The following is a 23,664-nucleotide window of genomic DNA, read 5'->3' as shown; positions in this document are numbered from 1 at the left end:
AGACAGCGTGGGACTTCAGGACATTTGGAAAGCACATGTGTAAAGCCTTTCGGTGGCAGTGTGGTGTGGCTTGTCAAGTTTCTCCAGTGAACTTTTCCATCTCTGCTCTGTGTTTCAAAACCAGGGTATGATGTCACAGTGCAGCAACACAGGCCCAGCCCCTCCTTTTCACCTGAATAGAGGGAGGAGCTGTGCTGAGCTAGACGAGGGGAAAAACAAGGAAGAGCCCACAAGTAGGTAGGTGGTGTGTGAGTGTACATTTCCCCTGATTTTGTGGTTGGAGTCAAAGAAGAAAAAGGAGTTTACCCTGCTTGCGGGTTTCTCAACATGGATATGGATATCCCGGATTCTCCACACGGGAATATGGGGCTGTTAAGGACCTTTGATTCCTCTGAGTTTGGAAGCTGGGAGAAAATAGGCTCAGGTGGATTTGGACAAGTATACAAAGTCCGGCATGTACAGTGGAAAACATGGCTGGCTATCAAGTGCCCTCCCTGCCTTCATGTGGATGATAAGTAAGTCACAGCTGTTTAGTGTTCATCTTTTCCTGGTGTTGATGAAAAAAGTAGTATTGTCCTCTGGCATAGTTCAGATGCTTCCTGTGTTTTTGGTCTTTCTAAGTTCCAGATGTAGAAATCAGTCTGAACAGTCCTTTTATCAGTCCTTTTATGTCAGCGTGATCGTTTGAAGAAATCTCTGGGCAAATGCTAGACGCAGGCATGAGAAAGTGAACACCAGATAATGTGTGACTCATCCTCTGCCAGCCTAGAAACACTATGGGGGCTGTAAAGGTGCCTCAACGCTAAGCAAGAGGGCATCTTTGGATATTTCGACACTGCTGAGTTGTGTTGGAGGGAGCACTGGCATGCAGGTTGATCTCTGGGGCAGCTCCACAGTGCTGAGAGCTGTTTGCTTTTCCTGCTATGAAAGCTTAACTGCTGATCTCCCCAATAAACAGTGTTGTGGACATTTCAATAGGTGGGCAGAATGGTCTACAAGTTACATCACCATCTAGAATTCTCTTTCATACTTCAGACTGATAAATCACTCGTTTGCTCTGCCGGGATCTCGCAAATGAAAGGAAAAATAGTGAGCTGTACATTTCTCGAGTGTGTTTGAGGCTGACCTGCCTCAAACCAGCTTTGGAAGAAGGGAAGTTTCCATTTCCATGTAACTCTGCATACACAAACTGACTTCATCAGCCACACATTAGAAATATTAACTGACAAGATCCATTCATCCATTTTCTTCCCCTTATCCACTTCAGGGTCACAGGGGGGCTGGAGCCTAGCCCAGCTGCTGATTGGTGATAAGACCTCTTCATTTAAAAAAAAAAAAAAAAAAGTTGGTTTATTGATATAAATCATCACTGACATCAATCCTCAGCTACACTGATGCAACAAAGACAGTCCGATTTTCTTATCTAGTCACTGTGACCAAAACAGGAACTTTGACGACGTGACGACTTCCCCCCCAAACCTGCGGTGCGACTTATAGCATCCGATGAGGCTGAACCAAAGATACTATCACCCTCAAACATCTGCAGAGCGCATAAACAGTCATTTGACTGCGACCGTCGTTCAGCTACACATAACATCCAGCAGCCAGGACTCAAAGCCACCTTTGTCTCCCTGTGTCGCAGGCTGCCACTGTGTGGCACAGACAATACGAGAAGCCGCAGAACCGGTCTTACCGGGCCTCTCTGTTAAAACAGGGACATTGTTTGGTTCAGCAGAGCCGCTGAGCAGCACTTTGGATTAGATGAAGTACTTCGCAAACAAGCGCTAGCCCGTTCTTCCATGACATGTTTGATTATTCCTACCAGGCAGATTCGGGGAGATCCGTACCTCCTTCACTTGTACTGCCACAAAGAACTATTGTAACCAGACACACACTTCTTTATATATATATATTTTAAATTAATGACAAACTATGTTTCGAACTTTCTTATGTTCGTCTAATTTCTTTTCGTTGATGATAGAAAAACAGAAGCCCTACTCCAGCTCTGCCTCTGGAGCACATTCCTACAAATAAACTCACGAACAGTGATTTATCTCTCTCTCATCAAGAGGCTCCATTTTAAAAGCAACCTTTGCTTAAGGCATGCAGTGAGGTCATGAATGGCCCACACAATTGTGTTTGAGGTATGTCAGCAGGCCCGGCAGACTGATAAGGGGCACTGTGCGCAAAGGTTGAGCGACAGAGAACAAGAGCTGGGTTTGAGCCACACATGCTCTGCAGACCAAGGTGGACTGTCTTGAGCAGAACCACCAGCCGGGGAAGACCTGGATTATAGTTGTATACAGAGGTCACGCCTCTACACCCTTCAAGGTTAATGTTCATAAATATTTGGCATAGCTAAGAGCTCAGTAAGGATGATGTGTGATGTGCAGGAATTTTGGTTAGGACAAAAAGTTATACCAACTATTGCAGCTTAATGAGCAAAGCGTGACTTCAAAGTCATCATGTTAATGTTTTATGGGAGGGCAGGTTTGATAGATAACCATGAGTCAAGGAATGTGTGAGCCTTTGTTTTAAAAAAGCGATGACCCAAATAACTTCCAAACAGATTTCAGCTGCGGCACCCCCACCCTCCCCCAAACCCCCAGGATGAGTGGATGAGTGGAAAAGCAGCAGTAAACTGGTGGATGTTTTTTTGCACTGTTAAAAACTGCTGGGTCACCCTCAGCGACAGAGCCTGGTTCAGGAAACGCAATAAAATGCAGTGTTGTGTAGTCCGTGATCTTTTATTTTTATTTTCCTCCTTGAACACAGGGATCGTTCTGAGCTGCTCGAGGAAGCTAAAAAGATGGAGGCAGCCAAGTTCCGATACATCCTGCCTGTGTACGGGATCTGTGAAGACCCCCAGGGGCTGGTCATGGAGTACATGGAGACCGGCTCACTGGAGACCCTGCTGGCCAATGAGCCGCTGCCCTGGGAGCTCCGCTTTCGCATCATCCACGAGACTGCGGTGGGAATGAACTTCCTGCACTGCATGAACCCACCGCTGCTCCATCTGGACCTGAAGCCGGCCAACATCCTGCTGGATGCTCACTATCACGTCAAGGTAGAGAGTTTGTGATGAAGCTTAGAAGGGAGGAAACACACGCACACAGTTTGTTGTGATCTTTAGTTTTGACCCAGGTGTGTGTTTGTTTTTAGTTGTTTGCACGATCCTTTTGCTTTCTGTAATTTGTAATGGAATAAGCAACTATGGAAATCTACAGTATGTTTATGGAAATGTGATGATGTCATGTTTTAATGCTAGAAGAAAGCTCAGACATGAAGTGAAACCACAGCCCTCTTTGTTTTAAAACTGTTTGTTTGGCGCTTTCAGGAGAAATCCCAGTCATGAGGTGCTTTTCTGCTCCCCTTCATCATTCTTAAATTAGTCCTGCACATGTTTTTTGTCTACAGGTGTCTCCTAGCCTCTGTCCAACCAAAACAGCTAAGCTGTACTAAGAGTAATGGGTGGGAACCGTCATTTCTAGTGTTTAATACTTGGATGTAAACACCTCACCTGGGCTTGTCCCAACAGGATTAATTTAGCTCCTATTAAATCTCCTTGTCTGTGTGTGTGTATGTGTGTGTGGGTGTGCACTCCCCAACACAAATCTGAAGGGCCTCTCCTCTCCTGCAGGCTGGGACATGGCTGGGTTGCCCTCATCATACCGCTGAGTGCACATAATAAGAGCTTAGCAGCCTGTCATAGTCAGCGGGCAAAGTTAGTCATCACTGCCGTGGTGTTTCATGAGAAAGGCAGAGGGGTTGCTCTGTTGGAGGGTCTTATCTGATCTCTTTCTGTCTCAGATATCTGATTTTGGGCTGGCCCGCTGGAACGGCTTGTCACGGGCTGATGACATCAGTAGAGACGGCTTCTGCGGCACTATTGCCTACCTTCCCCCTGAGAGCATCATAGAGAAGGACAGAGTGTCGGACACCAAGCACGATGTTTACAGGTTGGGCTTTTTTTTTATGCACTTTGCATGCAAGCTTTTTGTGTGAACACAGGTTTTTTTGTTGTTGTTGGGACATTTTGTGTGTTCAGTTAAGCTCTGACTCACACTAAGATTAATCACATGGATTTGGTATGATACTTTGTCTGTTAAGGGAAATAAGTAACTTATTCCTACAGTGGAAATGGAAATTTCATTCCCTAAAGTAGAACTTGTAGAGTAGGGTAAATGTACTTTATTTACACACTGTCTTCTACAGACTGCTGCACAACCTGACATCTCAGACCTATTCCATGAAAGATTTATATATGTTTATATTTATATGTATATTTTTGCCTGTTTTCCAGTTTCTCTATCGTGATCTGGGGGATTCTCACACAGAAGAAACCCTATCAAGGTGAGCCATCCAACAAGATGTCCATCCAACCGTGTCTTTTATGATCACCAATGTCAGTCTGATAGTTTAGCTAGAACAGCAGGTCTAGTAGTTTGTGTGGCATGCCTCCCCTACCTCTGTAACATCTGTAAACAATCAGTAACAAATAAAAGGTCCATGATGAGTTTGAGAAAACAGGTCAGCGTTGTTATCATCAGAAAACCTTTTTTTTAAATTTCCCCTCAACTTAGTGTCTCCCCATTTTCCACTGGAGTGGCTCTGCTTGACAGATGGACCATAAATGTACTCAATAGAAATGCCTTTTTCTGTAGTTTGGCCACAAGAGATGGCTGAACTGGCTAAATAAGTTATTAACAAGTTTGCTTATTTATAACAGAAGCTCTAAACTCCAATTCTACACAATCTTCTACTTAATAAATCGACTTTCAATCTAGTTGTATCATTTTACTTGCTGGAATCGACTCTCTAAATTTCCAGTTAACACAAGGTAAAAATAGTTGCACCTTTCAAGGTGTGTTTGTGTGTGTGGGGCTCTGCACACAGAAGCTGTAGTTTGTGTTTACTCTGTAAATTCCAGAGGAGGCAGGTGGACAGGGCCAGACTGGCAAGCACGATGTTTTTTTCCCAGGCGTATCAGGTAGCAGTTCACTTTCTGAAGCCCGGTGCCAAGGTGAGGTAGCTGGGTTGGCACTGGCACCGCCTCTGTTGATCCAGATATAATTAAAAAGTGATAAGTGGCCTGTTTACCATCCCTTCCCGTTTTCCTCCTCCACCTGCAAAGGGTATTACGGCTACAATAGGAGGTGAAGTAGCTGTAAAGCCTCCACCTGTTTGTTCTGAATCACTGACTTGGCTGATCCCACATTCAGATAGAATTGGCTAGACGAGGAGCTCGGAGTGCTTCCGTGGGAAACAACAGACCACGCACTTCTCTTTCTGAGGATGATGGCGACGATAAAGAAGCGATGATGGCATAACGATAGACGCTGGTTCTATGTGTCATTACCAGAAAAAGCATTATAGCAGACTCAGACTTTTGACCACATGCTTTTTGAGTGAAACAAAAAGGACTTTTAGAAACTGAAGTACTGCATGATTTTGCCCCTCAGGAGAGAACAATATCCTGCAGATCATGGTGAAGGTGGTGAAAGGGGTGCGTCCAGACCTGGGAGCGGTGCCACGATGTCGACCTTCAGCCTGCACAGGCTTCCTGACCCTCATGCAGCGATGCTGGGCCACAAAGCCCGAAGCCAGACCCAGCTTCCAGGGTAGGTTGTGCCTCTACCTGCTAACAAACAGTGGTCAACCCTCGTTAGCACTATAGGAATGAGCTTGTCCCTTGAACTGCACACTCTGTTCCCTCACTGGCTGTGTGAAAGGCAGTGCTATGGCGCTCTTCTTCCTTTTTGTATTGCATAATCCCATCCCTGCTGTTAATGCAACCTGACCTTGAGACATTGTTGTTCCAGAAATCACATCTGAAGCCGAGGAGCTCTGCTCTAAACCTCAGGAGGAACCCAAATCACCCAGGTTATCAACATCTGACCCAGAGCCCATGACCCCTAAAGCACTCACGGGTGACCAGGTACGATACGACAGCGAAGCTTTTACTGCTTTTACATGACGAAGCTACATGTCAATGTTCTTTTTGTTTTTCTAAGACATAGCCATGTACTCTCTTACACATTTTAGCCTGAATTTAAAATGTGACCCCTCTCAGTGGTTCTATACTTCAGTCTCTCTCAGCTGATGTGTTCTGCCATTAATATTTAACTACTCGTCCAGACAATGAGAGGCTTATCTTTACAGAGCTCCAGACATAATTCTTATGTTTGATCCCGACCAATCATTGCATCACATACGAGGAATGTAGACTGATGGCATTGTTAAAACTCTGTGTGCTGTTGTGTACGTGACTGGAAACAAACATCCTGTTCACAGGAACTGATGGCTCCTATCAGTAGTGTTTAGATAAATCAGCTGTGTGAACTTTCACACCCATTTCGTATGTGTTACACACTGTATACTGTAACATTGTGTCAAACCGCACTACCCTACCTGGCTTTTTTGCTCTACAGGTTAATGACAACAAGCCAGTGCGTCCGAAGTCAGCCATGTTGCCCGAGAAGGATTACAGCCTGTCTGAGCTTCTGAGCCAGGTGGATTCTGGGATCTCTAGGAGCTTTGATCGCGTGAAGGAGGACAGCTGTCACAGCAAAGAGAGCACCTGCAAGAGACTGTCTGGGATTTCCTCTGCAGATTCTGCCTTCTCGTCCCAAGACTCTATCACGCTGTCTTTTGAGAAAGAAGGCACATACGGTAAGCGTGCATCAAAGACCTCTCCTGTGAATTATATAAAGTAACACGAAAAAATGTATCATTATTTATCACTTTTCCTCCTTACTGCTCAGATTCTGCTGAGGTCCAGAAACGAAAACTGTGTGAGGCCATCAGGAACAAAGACACTGCCAAGCTGATGAAGATCCTCCAGCCTCAGGATGTCGACCTTCTCCTTGACGGAGGAGACAGTCTGCTCCACCATGCCATCAACTTGGGTAACGAGGAGGCTGTCAAATTCCTCCTCCTGAACAATGCAAATCCTAACCTCGCCAACGGCCGCGGCTCCACACCCCTTCACCTGGCCACAGAGAAGCACCTGAAGTCACTGGCAGAGCTTCTGCTCGGCCGGCGCAGCACCAACGTGAATGCCAAAGACGAGGACCAGTACACAGCTTTGCACTGGGCAGCCCAAAATGGCGACGAGGCTATCACGCGCCTGTTGCTCGACCGGGCGGCGGCCATCAACGAGACCGACGGACAGGGACGCACGCCAGCTCACGTGGCCTGCCAGCATGGCCAGGAAAATGTGTTCAGGGTGCTGCTGAGCCGTGATGCTGATGTTCAGATCAAGGGCAAGGACAACTGGACGCCGCTCCACTATGCTGCCTGGCAAGGGCATCTGGGCATCGTCAAACTGCTGGTTAAGCAAGCCGGCGCCGACGTAGATGGTCAAACGACAGATGGGCGCACGCCGCTGCACCTGGCTTCTCAGAGGGGGCAGTATCGAGTGGCACGGATCCTGATTGAGCTGGGAGCCGACGTCCACATGACATCAGCTGGATCAAAGACGCCGCTACATGTGGCGGCTGAAACGGGTCACACCAGCACCTCTCGGCTCTTGATCAAACACCAGGCAGATATCAATGCTCAGAGCGCCCACGGACTCACTCCCCTCCACCTAGCCTCCCAGCGGGGCCACCTGCCCACAGTCAAGATGCTGATAGAAGAAGGGGCAGACCCCTACAAAGCTAACAGCGCCCTACGCACGCCCTGCCACATGGCGGCAGAGGGTGGACACTGTGAAGTCCTGAAAGAGCTGCTCAATCACTGTCCAGACGGTGGCAGCCTGTCAGATGAGCAGGGCCTCAGCCCTTTACACCTGGCGGTGCAGGGCGGACACTCGAACATCATTACTATGCTGCTGCCGCAGGACTGCCAGGACTTAGTTACAGAGAGCTCTGTGCAACCAGCAGCCGAAGAGCCCGCACCAGCAGAAGCTAGGCACCTCCAGAGGAAAGTTGTCATTCTCAAACTGACGGAGCACGGTGACAAAGACTGCCCACAATCCATCAGTGCACACTGTGCCTCCGCTCCCTGCTAACAGGAGCAAAAACACTGTACAGGACTGTTTTGGTTTGGTGTTTTTCCATGCTAATCCTCTGCTGCCTCACAAATAGGCATGGGATAGTATTCCAGTCTTTTAATTTTTTTAATTGTGCCCTACAAGCACTGTAATATTGTTGTAAATACATACTGTAAATAGAAAGTATTAATACCATTTTGTGTTTGAATTAAAAATGTTGTTTACTTCTTTTTTTTTTTTTTTACCTAACAAACACATTTTGGTTTCTTTTGTTTTCTTTGTACGTAACAAGCATTTGTCCCGTGTCCTCTTGGAATCCTTTTACACGATCATTACTGCAGCTGGCATGCCTGTAAGTTATTTTTAATAGATTCACAAAAACTGACTCATCGAGCTTTTTAGGAAAAAAGCATTCAGTGTTCTTTAACTTGTTACATATCAGTGCAACATCCATTAAACATCTGAAAATCTTTTGTTGGACCCTGGTGTTTGTTTCCTTTTTGCATTTTGTAAGAAAGAAGATCAAATAAAAACAACATGCATGAAAAGTCAGACGTGGTAAGATCAAACTAACTATAGTTCCTTGTGCTTTAATGGTTAGCTAAATTGTGCATAATTTTCAAGGTAATGTTTGTGCAATAGCCCAATTTATCTCCATGTTCTTAAATGTTTTGCAGCGAGAGAAAGCACAGATTTAACTCGTTCACTCAAAATGGGAACGAAACTTTGATAGCATCAGCACAAGTGTTTGTGCAACAAAGTCATTTCACTCTCCTCGCCACAACATATCTTTTGTGCAGTCTTGTTCCTCTAAAGCAAAATTCAAGAAGTGCTTTCTGAGAAGGTTCTCTCGACAGCTCGTGTCGTGTTTCGCAGTCGGCGTGTCTCTGCCGACTGCTCCAGCTGCACGTGTGCAGGCATTATAAGCCTTTATGTCAGGCGCAGTTGGCGTGTCTGCATCTGCAGCCTCACCTGGAGTGTTATTATTATTTTTATGCCTCAGCTCTGCTGAGGAGCATATTCAGCTTGGCGCAGACCATGGGAACTGCCCCTGAGGGGGATCACAGGCTCCAAGATGATGAATGAGTGAGAAGGGGCGCTGATGTGCTACCTGCAATTCCAGCCTGTTGGCTAATTCCTCAGACCACTTTAACTTTTCATCGTACTCTAAAGCTAACATGCCACTGCTGATGCCTCAAGGGCTCAGCTTTTTGTAACCAGAGAAACATTGCGGGTGGCTGATATAATTGTTCTGGGATTTTTTAAGCTCATGTTTGCAGAGACCCAGAAAATGAGCCTGTTAAATATCTGCAATATGGTGTCTCTGCTTTGTGTACATAGCACTCTGTCTTATGCGTTGCTTGGTGATGCGTCTCATCTTCAGATAATCTTCTCTTGTTTCCCAATCGCAGCATCCAGTTAAGTTTGTGTTGGACAATAACTTACAGTATTGCTTTTTCACCCACTCTGGAGTTTCAGAATAAAACACTCAAAATAACTATTAGCAATGACCGGCTATTTTTAGCTGAGTTTGTTTTGTAGGTGTTCTCTGTTGGCCCATGTATTAAGCAGCGTGTGTAGTTATGTGAAGAATGCAACGCATATAACTCGCTGAATTGAGCTTTGTGGCTGTCAGTGTGTTCAATTTGTTCAAACCAGAAGTGACCCCGAGTAGGTTTGCAGAAATTTCATAAGGGGACATCAAACGTGAGGAAAGCCAGCTTCAAATGTTTGGACGAGGAATAATATTACACTACCCAAAACTGTCTGACCTGTAAGCATCTACGGCACTAAAACATATGTTATTGTGTTCATTCAGAACAAATTCAGATCAGAGAAAGATGTCTAGCCATCCACTTTATTCTGCTCATCCAATTCAGGGATGCAGGGGAGCTTAAGCCTATACCAGCTGCCAAAGGGCAAGAGGCAGGGGACGCCCTTCTGTGTGAAACCATTCACACCTATGTGACCTATCTACTTAGAATCACCAGTTAACCTAACCCCACTAACTGCATGTCATTGGACAGTGGGAAGAAGCCAGAGTACGTGGAGAGAACACACAAAACTCCACACAGAAAGGCCCTGGTCAGACGGCAGATTCAAACCTAGGACCTTCTTGCTATGAGGCAATGGCAGTAACCCTAACCCTAATCTAAATTAGTTCATCTTCAGTTACTTAACAGCAATAAGCTTTCTATTCTTGTTGGTGTTACTGAATGCTGACGAGGCAATTAGATCGTACGGACTGACTCCAGGTTAAAGAGTGAGCAATAAAGAAAGAAGCAGCATTCTGCAAATAACAACACCAACAAATTCCTAACATAATATGCAGATACACAGTGATCATTTACATTCAAAGGAGAGCCCTCGATTTGTTTTTATTTAACCTTAAATCTTGTTCCAGTGAACCCTCCAGTCTCAAGTCCTCAAAACGCTGGAGTCGAGCCCAGAGAAGAGGAACTAACTGCCTGACTGATTAAATGCCTCCCCTCAAATATCCCCTGACCAGTCTGACACACCCCGGTTTCCACACAATGCAAAGAACCCTATCTGAAATACTAGGAAAAAAAGACACTAAAATCCAAAGATTAGAACGTTATCTGGCCCTAAACGGAGATTATGAACTGGCAGGATGCCGCTTAACTGTCAGAGACAGAGCGCCGAGATAGATCGTAACCAAATACAGTCTCAGTGATGACAAACTTGCAGTCAAACAAGGAAGACTGATAGGAAGATTGATATGTATCCATCTTTGTGTTACTTTATTGTGATACTTGGCTGAACTGTGAATTTTGATTCTTTTGCATTATTGGTTTTTGGGAATTTTTATGCCTCTGAATTTAAGTTGAATTGCTCAAACAGAGGAGACGATCAGAGCTCTGAGGAGAGTTGTGCTCAACCTCTTCCTGTTCACAGGCCTGGACAGGAAACTCACAGGCAAAGAGCTTTGACCGTGTTTTTTTAGAAGCAGTCGCTGAAGAAGAAGTCTCTGACTCATCGTTGTATTCTTTATGAACCGGTGGGACAGCCTTCACAGCACCGGTATAATATTACTGGGTACACCAGTTTAGATATCGCTAAATATAGATATGAGGTTTAATTATGAACATGTTAAAACAATACCAAAACCAAAGCAAAGCCTGTATTTACAGATATATACACATGTAGTGTGTAAGTAGTGGGTCAAAGGTCATTCTACGTTGCAAAAAGAAAAATTTGTGCTGCTTTTAAACTGGGTCATGCTTGGACACGCTTCAGTTTATCACTCAATCTGGTCCACAGCTTCACTCCTCACACAGAGATGCAAAATCTTTTAGTGAAGTAAGGACACGCTTCCCCTCTCAAACTGTCATCTACTTTAAAAGAGTTTAGAAAATGATGAGGAAATAGATAAAAATACACAATAATTCAAGCAGTCAAACCGGTAAACAGAAAACGTGAGTGATTTGTGCTCCAGAATGTGTTTAGCTTTAGTCAGTAACTTGATATTAAAATGCCTTTTGGAACTTTATGGATGTTTTATGAAACTTCAGGCTTATTTTATGCCACTGTTCCGGCGTCCCCGTCATCTATATGTATCTGAACTTATGTGTTACAATTAGAGAATCGCATAATTGTAGTTTTACTTGGATTTAATGATTCTGATGATGAATGTAATGTATTTCTTTTCCCAACAAAGCAGAGTGGCTGGACAAGGTGGGAACTAATACTACCGCATAGAACAAACAGAACTTGTTTGTCAGCAGTGTAAAGCATGCACGGGTGTATGGCGGAGCCTTAAAAAAAGTGTCCTTTTTCTTATGCATGCTGTAGCTAAGCGCTAATTCAGGAATCTGGTATATAAATCAGGGCAGTGAGCAAAAGATAACAGGTTTTAGCAGACAGGAGGAAGCTTTGATAACCCAGCTCACAGGCCCAGGTGTAGGTCATGCAGCCAATAGCTCCTTTAATCAGCTCCTGTAAAACAGAGCACAACCCGCAACACAAAAACCAAAACAGACACTTTGTCCTTACGGGTTGTGTGACAACCTGTAGGAACAAAGTGTCTGAGGCGGGATTCCCATCGGGAACCTGGACAGCACCTGAATCAAACATCCTTAACCTTGTCCCCCCTTATTTATACTAGTAAATTCAAAATATTTACTCGTTACAATTTTATCATACTCACCAAATTTACAGCAACAACAACCCAGCCAGCATGTCCCACTCTGTGACTCAGCAACTCCAGTGCCTGGAGAAGCACTTTTAAAGTTAGTTTGCTGACGCAGAATACCACACATACTTCGTCTTAGCCTTTAAAAGTAAAGTCAGAGCAAACACAGATGAAACATTCTTACAAAATCTATAACTGCAGTGACCCATGGAGCCCAGAAGAAGCACAAACCTGGTTGGCAAAAATGGATTTTGTTCAGTAACAGAGTCCCGCAGAAAGCCGACAGGTGGAAACTTATACACAACCAGACCAGCAAATGAGGAAGGTTTCTCCCATCAGCACAGCTGAAACATGCAGTTGCACCATTTCCCGTGTTTCAAAGACCTGTGAAACCCTGGTGTAAAAAAATTTACCCAGATTGAAATGACAGAAGTGCATTTCTCTCCAAACTCTGGAAATGGGTAATGCCTGGGGTAGGTCAGGTGCCACACCCGTCTTAGTTGTAAGTGTTATGGAAATCCAAATACCCCATGTCACACATCACTTCTAGAACTTTAGGGACATCAGGTATCTCTGCATCTGTGCTAAATGTCACAGTCTGAGTTGGTCTTCCAAGCTATCAGCTAAATGAGCATCAGACTGTTTGCTTTATGCTTACAGGGCGAATCCTACCCTGGGGCACTAAATGCAGATTACTCATGCAATGAGGAGAAAGCCAAGGCCCAGGAGAGACACAGGCCAGACCGTCAGCATTTATGTTACTCATACTGAGCCTAAACCTTTCCAGTTAATTTCATTGATATTTTATTTTTTGTTTTTCAGTTTAATTTCTCATTGCTGCTCAGAAGCCAACCCAGCCTCAGGGTCAGATGTTTCAGCTGTGCCCAATGAGCCTGCAGAATGCAGCTTTTTTTGATCAGTTTTTTGATCATGAATATGCAAATTCTCATGACCAACTAACCTCCCAGCCCATTGTTCCTTCAGTGGGCTGGTTTCAGTCATTATGCAAATGTACTGTTTATAAGATTGGCGAAACCTGCAGTCAGCTGACACTGAAGAAGTCACCTGGATGAGTGACGAAACGTTTCTCCCACTGAAAACATCTGGATGAACAGAATCAACCTTTGGGGATTTCCTTACCTGGATGATTGAGCATGCATCAAGACAGAACAATGGATGGAAAACAGCTGGAACCTCACACAACCAAACAGCAGCACTGACATTTTAACTGCCTAAAAGAGAATAAATAAACGGCTCGTAGGCCTAACAGGGACAGAACAGTAGCAACCTTATACAAACAGGTGTAGGCACAACCAAGCTCCAAACACACAAATCACAAGGCAAAGACAGCTCGGTGACCATAACTTCTTACAAAACGGTGTTTTACGAGTCACTACAGCTACTCCAATAAACTCATAACTCTCTGCTTACCACCTGTCAGGGTCTCCGGGAGAACCAGATTATACCCTTGTAAGTCCAAGCTGGTCAACAGCAGAATGCCAGACCACAGCGACACTATCACCAGCACTATTAACCATTTCAAAACAAAAGTCAGATTTTGCCTGTTGAGCAAAGTAGATGTGAAGCCAATTGTTCCACAAAGCTAATTGTGTCACAGTACGGCAAAACAGAGGCAGACAGGATGATGTAGAACCGGGTGGAGAAAAATGTGTTTGTCAGCCCGTCAGTAGCAAACAGCAGGCACGAGCTGCTACAACACAAACTTAGCTGAGTTGCTTTAACCGAGGAAACCAAATCAAAGCAGTGAGCCTTTATAGCCAAGCTCACTGGCCCCAGGTGTAGCACATGCAGCCAATCAGCCCCGGCAGAACGACACAAACCACAACAGAGACGCGTAGTTTCTAGGCAGCTGTCACAGTTGTTAACATCACTTTTATGTCATCACATACTTTAGCAAACAATGTGAGATCTTTGTAAAAGACACTAAGGGTAATTCTACTAACAGGCATATATCAGTATTCTGACATATTACAAGCACTGTAACAGTGCATGGTTTGATATTTTAGATTTAATAGATGAACTTTGTACGGGGAAAGGCCGTGCATCATGATGTTTGTGGGAGCATGCCTCTTTGAACTGTCAAAAGGTGAAGCAAAGAGATAGATGTAGTCTGTGCCCATCACTCATTCATGCTTATAGTCAAAATATTGGAGATAGGGATCTTTCTGGCATGCTGACATGTACAAGGCCCCAGCAAGGTCAAGGCTGTTTGCATATATCTCTGACCTTTGCGTCTCAGACTGCTGAGTCGTCTGTAAGAGAGCCTGTGCACTACTGAAAAAGAAAAGGATCTCTTAGAGGCTTTTGCCTGCTCTTGTTTGAAGGAAGTCATCATGCCGGTAAAGCTAAAGCTGACCAACCAGTGCTGATCCCCAGAACCTTGATTAATGTAAGGGATTTGTATTGTTTGTCGTGGTTTAAGATGGACCTAAATTAGTTAAGTTTACTGTCTTTGCACAGAGCACGTGTAAAAAGTCTCCTGTGACTCCTTTGAACAGGCACACCACACGCTAGTATTTATTAAACGTCTTATATACTGGTGATGTTAACTAATTCTAGGATTGCGGGAGCTGATTTGTACCTGCTTTGATTTGTATCCACCTTTTCCTTTTTTTAACAAAAGTTCTTCTGCAGCAGTTTTGAATCATGATCAAAACAAATGTTCGCTTCAGTGGCCACATAAAACACTGCATGCATATAATCACCAGTTCAATCAGATTTTTTTTTTAACTATGAAAACGTTTTCTTTCTTTCTCCTTTTGCTTCCCTTGGAAATGATAAATCTCCCACCATCTTTGGTGTTGTGGAATTCTCCAGTAGCTTTCAGGACTGTTCCTGATTTACAAAATCACAAAAGTTATTTGTTTTTCTTCCTGTTGGTTTGTCATGTCTTCTGTTAAGCCTTGAGTCTGTTCTGGTACCTCACGCCCTGATGGATAAAGGATTAAGTCATTCTCTGCCATCGCATTAGTCATGTAGCCCGGGGCAAAGGAAACCTCCCTAGGGCTCACACTCCATTATGCTAAGGTACAGCCAAACGGTTACAATAAAATGAAGGCATTAGTCGTCCTTTTTAGTGACAGGATGTTGCACAAGCTATTGTCCATAATGTCTGCTAGGCCAAATTGTGTCCTTACGCCTGTATACAGCCTGCTTGCCAAAGTTCAGCCACAGCTGCAGAAAGCACACTCTAGCCATTTCCACAGGCAAAACTCAAAAATCAGGGATTCAAGTATACTGAGCAAAGAGGGAAAAGCTCGCTAGTTTCTCTGTGACATGGAGTTACAGCCCCGTAATATCGAGATGCTGAGTAGCAGGTGTAACATGTAAATAAAACCAGAATGCAATGAAGTGCAAATCCCATAAAACTTTATTTTATTTACAACAGAACATAGAAGACATATCAAAAGTTTAAAGTGAGAAAATGTATGATTTTATTTTGAATTGAATAGAAGCAAAGTGTCTCAAAAAAGTTGGGACAGGTTTGTGTTAAACAGTGTGGAGCATCCCAAACAAAGGATTGCAGGAAGGCCAGTTCAGCACACAGTCTGCTGTAATAGATGCAGCGAGCTTTTTAGCACTGTCTTCCTAAAATATGTACAAAAAATAAAAAATAAAAAAACATCACCTGGATGGGAGTATATGTTACACCTGTATATACCTTAAAGTGCTGATGGCGGCTTTCCGGATGTGAAAACCGTTGATTCAATAAGCACAAATGCACCACCATGCAGTCAGAGATGCAGGCATTTGAACAAGGCTTTTTTTAGCACAAAAACTTCAGTTTGAATGAGCTTTGAGTCAGAGTGGCATTTCTGCATCGTGTTCATATATGGCTTCTTCCTTACATGTCCTTGCAGGCTGGCTGTAGCCTGCATCTGTGAATGGCACTGCTTTGTTGAAATGTTCCTGAGCCCGTGCAGAGATTGATTGATTGGCCTTTCCCTTGCACACAGACATTTCTCCAGACTCCCAGGACATTTTGATCATGTTATGTACTGCAGATGATTGGATATACATAATCTTTACAATTTTGCTTTAAGATACATTTTTCTGAAACGGTTCCACAATTTGTAAATGAAGTGGTGTTTTTTTCAGGCTTCTGCACATCTTTACTTTTGAGCAAACATCTGAGAGATTCAGTCATCCTACTGACCTGCTGCCAGTTCACTTAATTAGTTGCAAAATGTTCCTCCTGCTGTGGCTTTTTAGGACCACTTACCTTTACAGCCACCTTTTTTTCTGATAATTCAAAATTGATAAACCTGCAGATTGTCATTCGTTCTGTTTTTGTTTAGGTTTTACTCAGCGTCCTTCTTGGAACTGGGGTTGTAAAATGATGCCACCATGGGTGACAGGGTTATGTGTTAGGCTTTTATTATAAATGTATTAAGATTAAGAACATTAAAGTGATTAAATGACTTTGACAGATTTCCATAAACATACCAGATGCCACTAACGCAGCCCAGAAAGTCTACAGAATCACAGCTGCCCGCACAGACTAGTACGTTTGATCAGCGAGTGCCTGAAAGACTGCAAGACTTCCTTCTTGTCAGGTGTGTGGCTGCTCCTTTGTTTGACGATGACAGGGACTTTTTGGATTGGCTGAGTCACAGCTCATTGCACTGTCTGATCAACAGATCAGCAACAAAGCCCTCATAAAGCACAGAACATTTACTGTGATGCAAGTGATGCAAGCCCTTTATACACACACTGGCAAATAAAAAGTGGACAAAGACTGTAAGCTCTACAAAGGGAACAGCATTTTTTTAAGCAGAATTATTCTGCTAGGTCTATTAAACTGTTGGCTGTTAGCAGGCAAACATCTGTTATTTGCTGCACGACTGGCTGCTGAGAGCATGACGCTCACACTGTGTGCTAAAGACTGTTTTCTCCCCCGCACTACTTTTTTTCTTCCGTCTGTCCCCTTATTCTAACCTCACAGAACTCGCCGAACAAGCTCAGCCATCACGTCTCTTGAGAAGTGAGGCAAGCTGCAACATGTGGATGTAGCCTCTGGTAAATGTGGGCTCGCTCAGCACTGATGAATAAGATTTATGGTTAACCAGGCGATGAATGTACCACTAAAATGTCACGAAACCACTCAAAGATGCAGAGGAGACCATTTTTATATGTTTATTATATTACTTAGCTGAGTTGTAGTGAAATTATCTGTCTGATAAAAGCATACTGCCAGGGAAAAGCAGTTTCCTGGAAAACATGAGACTGAGGGCGCTGAATGCAGCAAGGTTAAAGTCCACACTGGGGGGGGGGGGCAGGCATATGTGAAACAGAAAACATGCCCATGTTGCCACAGAGTAACCCACGTACTGCCACTGTGTCAACACATCTCCCTCCTGTTTGCTAATGGAGCAGCTTGGGGACATGTCAGGATTTGCTCCTTGATGACATCAGTCTTACTTGACTCTGCCTTTGCAATGCACTGACGTGTTTCATTACAAATGGAGTCTGAACTGCAGAAGCACCGCTGATGATGTTAGGTCTGGTGTGACTCGTGACTCCTGACAGAGCATGTGAATGCTGCACTACAGCAAGGTGCTGAAGTGCAGCACCATGCTGTAGTGCAGCATTCACATGCTCCCTCACACACAATTGCATATATAAAAGCTGTGAGTGACTTAACTAGACAGTAAAGTGGCTTCACAGATGACTGTGCTGAGGGGTGCCAGGCGCACTCAAAGTTCAGCTGGACTGAATGCATACAGCGTGAAGACAGAGCGTGCTTGGTGGCTGTATATGTCTGCGCAGTCTGAGGAACACGTAGGAGCCACATTTGGTGTGCAACATAATATAGTATATGTGCTACTGTCCTTATTCTGTCCTTTAACTTCCTTGTTATTATATTATGTTAGACAGGCAGAGTTATTTCATTTTATACCTGCTTTACTGGCATTAATGCAAAAAACAAGGAAGAGCAGTTTTGAGACGGTTGTAATACTAATCTTTGGCCAGGAGATGGTGCAAACTCTTTGTCAGAGGTGACTCTTGCAGGATTATTACAACATTCCAGCAGTCTCCAGCACTATCTGTCAAACTTCACTCAACTGTTTTCTTTTTGTTTGTTTTATAGCAGTATTGTGTAAAAGTCTTCAGCCAACTCTTATTTCTTCATGTTTTGCTTGGAGGGAGACAGACTTTGTTTTTCTCCAGGTTTTCTAACATCTTTCTTTGGAAGTTGGCTGTTTTTTTAATAACAACAACAACAACAACAACAACAATAATGTATACTTTATGTTAACTTAAGCAAGTTAACACAGACCTGTGAATCATCCTAGCAAAAAGATGCACCTGACTGCACCATCTACTGTTTGCTGACACGTCATCAGAAATGAAAGTTTCAGTCTTAAAGAATCAAACAGCGAGAAAAAGCTGAGTTATGCAAGATTACAGAGCTGGACTGAAAATCAGTGGCAACAGGTCTGTTGTGGAAATTTTGGTCAGTATGTCCGGAGGAAGTCAGGAGAGAGTTTCAAGTTTATTCATTTATATAGCACTTTTAAAAACAACAGTTATTGACCAAAGTACTGTACAATAACACAGTCAAAGCAGAAGACGAAGAAGAAGATCAGCGAGATATATAGGGGCTTGGCCATGTAACGTCTTAAAAACAAGTGTTAAAATGTTTAAATCAATTGGAAAGCTGACTGGCAGCCAATGTAATGATGCAAGTATGGGAGATATGTGATCCCACTTGCACGTCCCAGTTAGGAGCCCCGCTGCAGCGTTTTGGAATAGCTGCAGTCGGCCAATTAATGTAGCGGTAATACCAGAATAGAGGCTATTACAGTCGAGACGAGATGAGGGCAAGGATCGCTTTCTCAAAATCTCTGAAGCAGAGAAAAGGCTTAACTTTAAGATGAAACAAGCTAGTCTTGATTACGTTATTTATCTGTTTGTCAAATGTCAAATTGCCTTCAAAGATCACTCCTAAATTTCTTGCAGATGATTTTTTATAGATCTCTAGATGGCCAAGGTCAAGATGGTCACAAGCACCGAAAACATTGACCTCAGTTTTCTGCTCATTTAGGTTGAGAAAATGTAGCGCCATCCATGCCTTAATGTCTTCCAGACAATCAAACAGACCCTTCAGAGGATTCACAGATTTTCGTCTCAAGGGAACGTAAATCTGAGTCATCTGCGTAGCAATGGAACGAGATATCATATTTTTTTTAAAATTGAGCCCATCGGAAGCATGTAGATTGAAAAACCGGCTGGGCCAAGGCTAGAGCCCACAAGAAAGCACGGTCTTTGGGTATAATGAGTCTCTGAGTTTAACAGAGAAGGTTCGATTAGATAGGTAGGATTTAAACCATTCCAAAACCATCCCTTTTATTCCAATATGTTGTTCCAGTCTAGAGATGAGAAGGCTGCGATCTACTGTATCAAAAGCAGCACTGAGATCTAATAATATTAGGATGGCAGGGTCTCCTGAGTCAGTAAAAGTTAAAAGCTCATTAAAACCCTGTAAAAGAGCAGTTTCAGTGCTGTGGTGAGTTTTAAAACCAGACTGGAACACTTCGCCAATGTTGTGTTGATCTAAAAAGGCCTGGAGCTGGATAAGGACGATTTTCTCCAGAACTTTTGACAAAAAGGGCAATTTAGAAATTGGTCTGTAATTTGATAAAATTGTTGCGTCCAGATTCTGCATTTTAAGGATGGGTTCCACCACAGCATGTTTAAAATCAGAGGGGACGGACCCAGACTGCTATTAACAATAGAAAGCAAACGTGTCAAAAACTTCTTTCAGTAAGCTAGGTGGAATAATATCCAAAATACATTTTGAGGGCTTCAAGTTCAGAATCAGAATCGTGTTTATTGGCCAAGTATATGTGCAGACACATACAAGGAATTTGGTTCTGGTAGATGGTGGCTCTCAAGCACAGTAATGTAAATCACACACACACACACACACACGTGTCTATATATACATTACACGTGCATACACATACATACACAAGCTGTGTAAACCAACTATAAATAACTAATCTAAACTTATATACATGAAATACAGAAATGAATGAGGTGGAATGAATACTACAAAATGTACATAAGGTGCAGCTGCAGTCTGGCAGTGGGAGCAGTGTGACAGGTCAACTGTTTGGGAGGGAGATGGCGAGGGGAAAGAAACTGTTCCTGTGTCGGGTGGTCCTGGTCTGCAGGCTTCTTTACCGTCTGCCAGAGGGCAGCAGATCAAAAAGTCTGTGTCCAGGGTGTGAGGGGTCTGTGATGATTTTCCCTGCCTGTTTCCTGGTTCATGAGAGGTGCAGATCCTGGATGGAGGGCAGGCCGATGATCCTTTCTGCTGCCCGTACAGTCCGCTGCAGTCTGCTCCTGTCCTGTTTAGTGGCTGCACCATACCAGACTGTGATGGAGGAGCACAGGACAGACTCAATGACCGTAGTATAGAACTGGATTAGCAGCTCCTGTGGAAGACTGTACTTCCCCAGTTGTCTCAGGAAGTACATCCTCTGCTGCGTCTTTTTGAGGATGGAGTTGATGTTGGTCTCCCACTTCAGGTCCTGGGAGATGGTTGTACCCAGGAACTTGAAGATCTTCACAGTCGACACAGGGCTGTCTGATATGATGAGGGGGAGCAGAGTTGAGGGATGTCTCCTGAAGTCCGCTGTCATCTCTACAGTTTTAAGAGTGTTCAGCTCCAGATTGTGCTGACTGCACCAGAGTACCAGCCGCTCAACTTCCTGCCGGTATGCAGACTCATCACCATCCCGAATGAGGCCGATGGCGGTGGTGTCATCTGCAAACTTTAGGAGTTTAACAGCCGAGTTCTTGGAGGTGCAGTCGTTAGTGTAGAGGGAGAACAGTAGTGGTGAGAGGACACATCCTTGAGGGGCACCAATACTGAGGGACCGGGTTTCAGAGGTGATCTCCCCCAGCCTCACTTGTTGCTTTCTGTCTGTCAGGAAGCTGGTGATCCACTGACAGGTAGCTGGTGACACGCTGAGCTGGGAGAGTTTGGAGGAGAGAAGTTCAGGCACAATGGTGTTAAAAGCCGAACTAAAGTCCACAAACAGGACCCTGGCATAAGTTCCCGGGCGGTCAAGGTGTTGCAGGATGTAATGCAGCCCCATGTTCACTGCATCATCTACCGACCTGTTTGCCCGGTAGGCAAACTGCAGAGGGTCCAGCTGGTGGCCTGTAATGTCTTTCAGATGGGCTAACACCAGTCGTTCGAAGGATTTCATGACCACAGACGTCAAGGCGACAGGTCTGTAGTCATTCAGTCCTGTGATGGTGGGTTTCTTGGGAACGGGGATGATGGTGGAGCGTTTGAAGCAGGAGGGAACTTCACACAGCTCCAGGGATCTGTTGAAGATGCGAGTAAAGATGGGAGCCAGCTGTTCAGCACAGGTTTTGAGGCAGGAGGGTGAGACGCCGTCTGGTCCGGGGGCTTTCCTAGGCTTCTGTTTCTGGAATAGTCGGCTCACATCCTCAGTGTGTATTCTGAGTTTCAGTGAGGAGGAAAGGGGGGTGAGAGGTGTGGTGGAGGTCGTTGAGTCTTGATTGGGGAGGGTGGTGGTGGTCGTTGGGTCTGGATTGGGGAGGGTGGGGGTGGTCGTTGAGACTGGATTGGGGAGGGGGAGGGTGAAGGGGGGAGAGGTGGAAGGTGTGTTGGGGGTCAATGTCTGAAGCAATGTCCCTGGGAGGGGAGGGTGGGGCGTGGGAGTCTGTCTGTCTCAAACCTGCAGTAGAAAGTGTTTAACTCGTTGGCCAGGTCTTTGTTTGCTTCAATAGTGGGTGGGGGGCGTCTGTAGCTGGTGATTTCCTGCAGGCCCCTCCACACTGACACTGGGTCGTTGGCTGGGAGCCGTTCTTCCAGCTTCTGGGAGTAGATGCTTTTAGCTGCTTTGATCTCCTTGGTCAGTGTGTTCCTGGCTTGCTTGTACAGGGCCCTGTCACCACTTCTGTAGGCGTCCTCCTTGGCCTTACGAAGATGTTGGAGTTTAGGAGCAAACCATGGGTCATTGTTGTTGTATGTGCAAAAGGTCTTTGTTGGCACACACACGTCTTCACAAAAACTGATGTATGATGTCACAGTGTCCGTCAGCTCATCCAGCATCTCAGATGCAGCTTCAAAAACGGTCCAATCAGTGGAGTCAAAACAGTCCTGCAGTTCCTGCTTTGCTGTCTTAGTCCACTTCTTCACAGTTTTGACTACAGGCTTCGCACGTTTGACTTTTTGCCTATAAACTGGAATATGATGGCCCAGGCAGTGATCAGAATGTCCCAAAGCTGCCCGGGGCACAGAGCGATAGGCATCTTTTAGAGTGGTGTAACAGTGATCCAGTATGATGTTGTCCCTGGTGGGGCAGACTATATGCTGTCTGTATTTAGGGAGTTCGTGGTTTAGGTTTGCTCTGTTAAAATCCCCAAGAATAATTGTAAAGGAGTCTGGGAATTTCCTCTCCAGGGTAGTAATCTGGTCAGCCAGCTCGCACAGTGCGTTGTTCGCGTTGGCCTGTGGAGGGATGTAAACTCCAACCAGCATGAAGGAAGAAAACTCCTGCGGTGAATAAAACTGTTTACAATTGATGAAAAAACTTTCAAGTTGCTGACTACTTCATTAAGTAATGCAGGGGACACTGGCTCGAAGTGATTTAAGACGGCTGAGGTCCAAAATGGGAGGGATGATGTGAGACCTAATGTCTACAATTCTATTAATGAAGAATCTCATTAGATTCTCAGATGTTATGTTCGCTGCTATATGAAAATCACTGGGAGGATTAAGAACAAAATTTATAATACCAAATAAAATACGAGGTTTATGATAGTTGTTGAGAGGTACAACAGTGAGTGTCTACAACAATTTGTAAAATATGGTGGAGGCTCTGTGATAGTCTGGGGCTGCATTTCAGCCAGTGGTGATGGGGATCTCTTCAAAACTGATAGAATTGTGAACACGTAAAGGTAGCATCCAGTACTAACCAACCACACAAAACTATCCTGATTGGCAATGGAGAAGAAGTACTTTACTGTGTGTAGCAGCCAAAGAGAAAAAACAACTTCAGTCAAGAAAATAAATACATCACATAGCAAAATAGAAAATTACACTAAAGAATGAGTTCAACGTAAACAGATTTTTTAAATTAATGATCTGCATGGTTGGGTTTTTTTTTTTATGGTAAAGGTCTTCCATTAGTTACCCTTCCTGATACAACCCTCCAAATTTATCCAGGCTTGGTACTGACACTAGGAGCACACTGGCTTGTGGCACCCATGGTTGAGAAAAGTCCCAAACATAAATCCACCGCCAGCAGCAGCCTGAACTGTTGATAGAGGGCAGGATGGATCCTTTCATGTTGTTTACACCAAATTCTAACCCTACCCTCTAAATGTCACATAAAAAATTAAGATTAGTCAGACCAGACGATGTTTTTCTTTTCTTCTATTGTCCACTTTTGGTGCAATATATAGCCTCAATTTCCCATGCTTAGCTGCCAGGAGTGGCACACAG

General features: G+C 44.3%; 2 protein-coding genes across 2 annotated transcripts in view; both read left to right on the top strand.

The window, feature by feature from the left end:
• LOC120720571 overlaps nucleotides 1-23,664 on the top strand; it is a 914,567-nt gene that overhangs the window by 14,120 nt on the left and 876,783 nt on the right. The gene's annotated exons all lie outside the window — the stretch shown is intronic.
• On the top strand, nucleotides 211-8,476 carry ripk4 (receptor-interacting serine-threonine kinase 4). The gene is made up of 8 exons (XM_040013174.1): nucleotides 211-515; nucleotides 2,776-3,067; nucleotides 3,811-3,959; nucleotides 4,304-4,353; nucleotides 5,463-5,621; nucleotides 5,823-5,938; nucleotides 6,432-6,672; nucleotides 6,765-8,476. The coding sequence occupies exons 1-8, from the start codon at nucleotides 328-330 to the stop codon at nucleotides 8,012-8,014; spliced, it is 2,445 nt and encodes an 814-aa protein (XP_039869108.1). The 5' UTR covers nucleotides 211-327; the 3' UTR covers nucleotides 8,015-8,476.

This window comes from Simochromis diagramma, unplaced genomic scaffold (assembly GCF_900408965.1).
Source record: "Simochromis diagramma unplaced genomic scaffold, fSimDia1.1 OVJJ01000123.1, whole genome shotgun sequence".
In the NCBI taxonomy this organism is placed as follows: domain Eukaryota; kingdom Metazoa; phylum Chordata; class Actinopteri; order Cichliformes; family Cichlidae; genus Simochromis; species Simochromis diagramma.
This window is presented reverse-complemented; position numbering and strand designations above follow the sequence as displayed.

Excerpts from the sequence above, each read along its gene's own strand:
- ripk4 (XM_040013174.1), top strand. The coding sequence starts at position 328 with ATGGATATGGATATCCCGGATTCTCCACACGGGAATATGGGGCTGTTA. Across the intron at positions 3,068-3,810 it reads ATGCTCACTATCACGTCAAG|ATATCTGATTTTGGGCTGGC; the intron begins GTAGAGAGTTTG and ends TTTCTGTCTCAG. Across the intron at positions 3,960-4,303 it reads ACCAAGCACGATGTTTACAG|TTTCTCTATCGTGATCTGGG; the intron begins GTTGGGCTTTTT and ends CCTGTTTTCCAG.